The sequence below is a fragment of the Pteropus vampyrus genome, unplaced genomic scaffold (assembly GCF_000151845.1).
Source record: "Pteropus vampyrus isolate Shadow unplaced genomic scaffold, Pvam_2.0 Scaffold176, whole genome shotgun sequence".
In the NCBI taxonomy this organism is placed as follows: domain Eukaryota; kingdom Metazoa; phylum Chordata; class Mammalia; order Chiroptera; family Pteropodidae; genus Pteropus; species Pteropus vampyrus.
Genome location: NW_011888957.1, coordinates 686771 through 687726, shown reverse-complemented (window position 1 = coordinate 687726; position 956 = coordinate 686771). Strand labels below are relative to the sequence as shown.

Below are 956 nucleotides of genomic sequence, written 5' to 3'. Positions count from 1 at the left end.
TGACGAGTTCCCAGGTGACACTCCTGTTGCTGGCCGGGGACATCGCTGCCGATGGGGGTGGGGGGACACAGGTGCCCTCAGAGATCTGACCTTGGTGTCAGAGGAGGGTGACGTTCCCCTGGGTGGATTGATAAGAGGACCGCTCAGGCGTCTCAGAAAAGCATTCTGTTCCCCTGGGCAAGCTTTCTAGATGACCACAGGGACTGTGGGGTTTGTGGCTGGATGCGACACTTCAGGTACCAGCTAAGCTCGACTCCCTGGTGGGTGGCAGTGGCCGGAAGCAGCGTTCTGAGCTTTGCAGGCGGAGGCCGCGGGCTCCTCTGGGACGCCTGATCAAGTCACAGGGGCAGCACTCCCCACAGGCGCCACCACCTCTGGGGCCGGGGCCCATGGGCCTGGGGGCCCGGAGCCAGTGGCCTCTGTGAGGACGGCCACCGCCCTCGCCTCTTTCCCAGCCTTCACTTTGGAGATGTGTCCGGTGTGGTCCAGCCTCGGCTGCCGATGGTACTGGGGCTTTGGCGAGTCCCCAGGCCTGCCGAGCTGTAGAGGGTGGCTGAAGTGGCACGTCTTGCTACGAGGCTGTCAGGTAAGAGGTTCACCTCATGGCCTCTCCTGTCATCTTTCGGCCCAGGGTCCTTTCGACATGGATGACTGTGTCTCCAAACACTCCATCAACCCCTATGGGAACCGGGAGAGCCGGGTCCTCTTCAGCACCTGGAACCTGGACCACGTGTGAGTGCCGGCCTGAGAACGTGTGCCCCGCCCTGCCTGGCGCCCGGGGCTTGCGCCTCCCGTGCCGGGCTCGTGGGTCATGGACCCAAAGGCGTCGCCGGCGCCGGTGCGGAAGGGGCTGCCCGGAGCGCTGTGCTCCTGCTCCTGGCCCACATGACCGGGCGTCACTCAGCGCTGCGGGCCCCGACGGGAGCTGGCCAGATCCTGTCCGCGTCTATGACCCT

General features: G+C 65.2%; 1 protein-coding gene across 1 annotated transcript in view; it reads left to right on the top strand.

The window, feature by feature from the left end:
- The window catches only part of DFFB (DNA fragmentation factor subunit beta), a 16968-nt gene that overhangs the window by 10769 nt on the left and 5243 nt on the right, over positions 1-956 (top strand). The window contains exon 10 of the mRNA XM_011370812.2: positions 456-732. Within this exon, the coding sequence (XP_011369114.1) occupies positions 456-732 (277 nt within the window). The remainder of the gene's footprint in view (positions 1-455; positions 733-956) is intronic.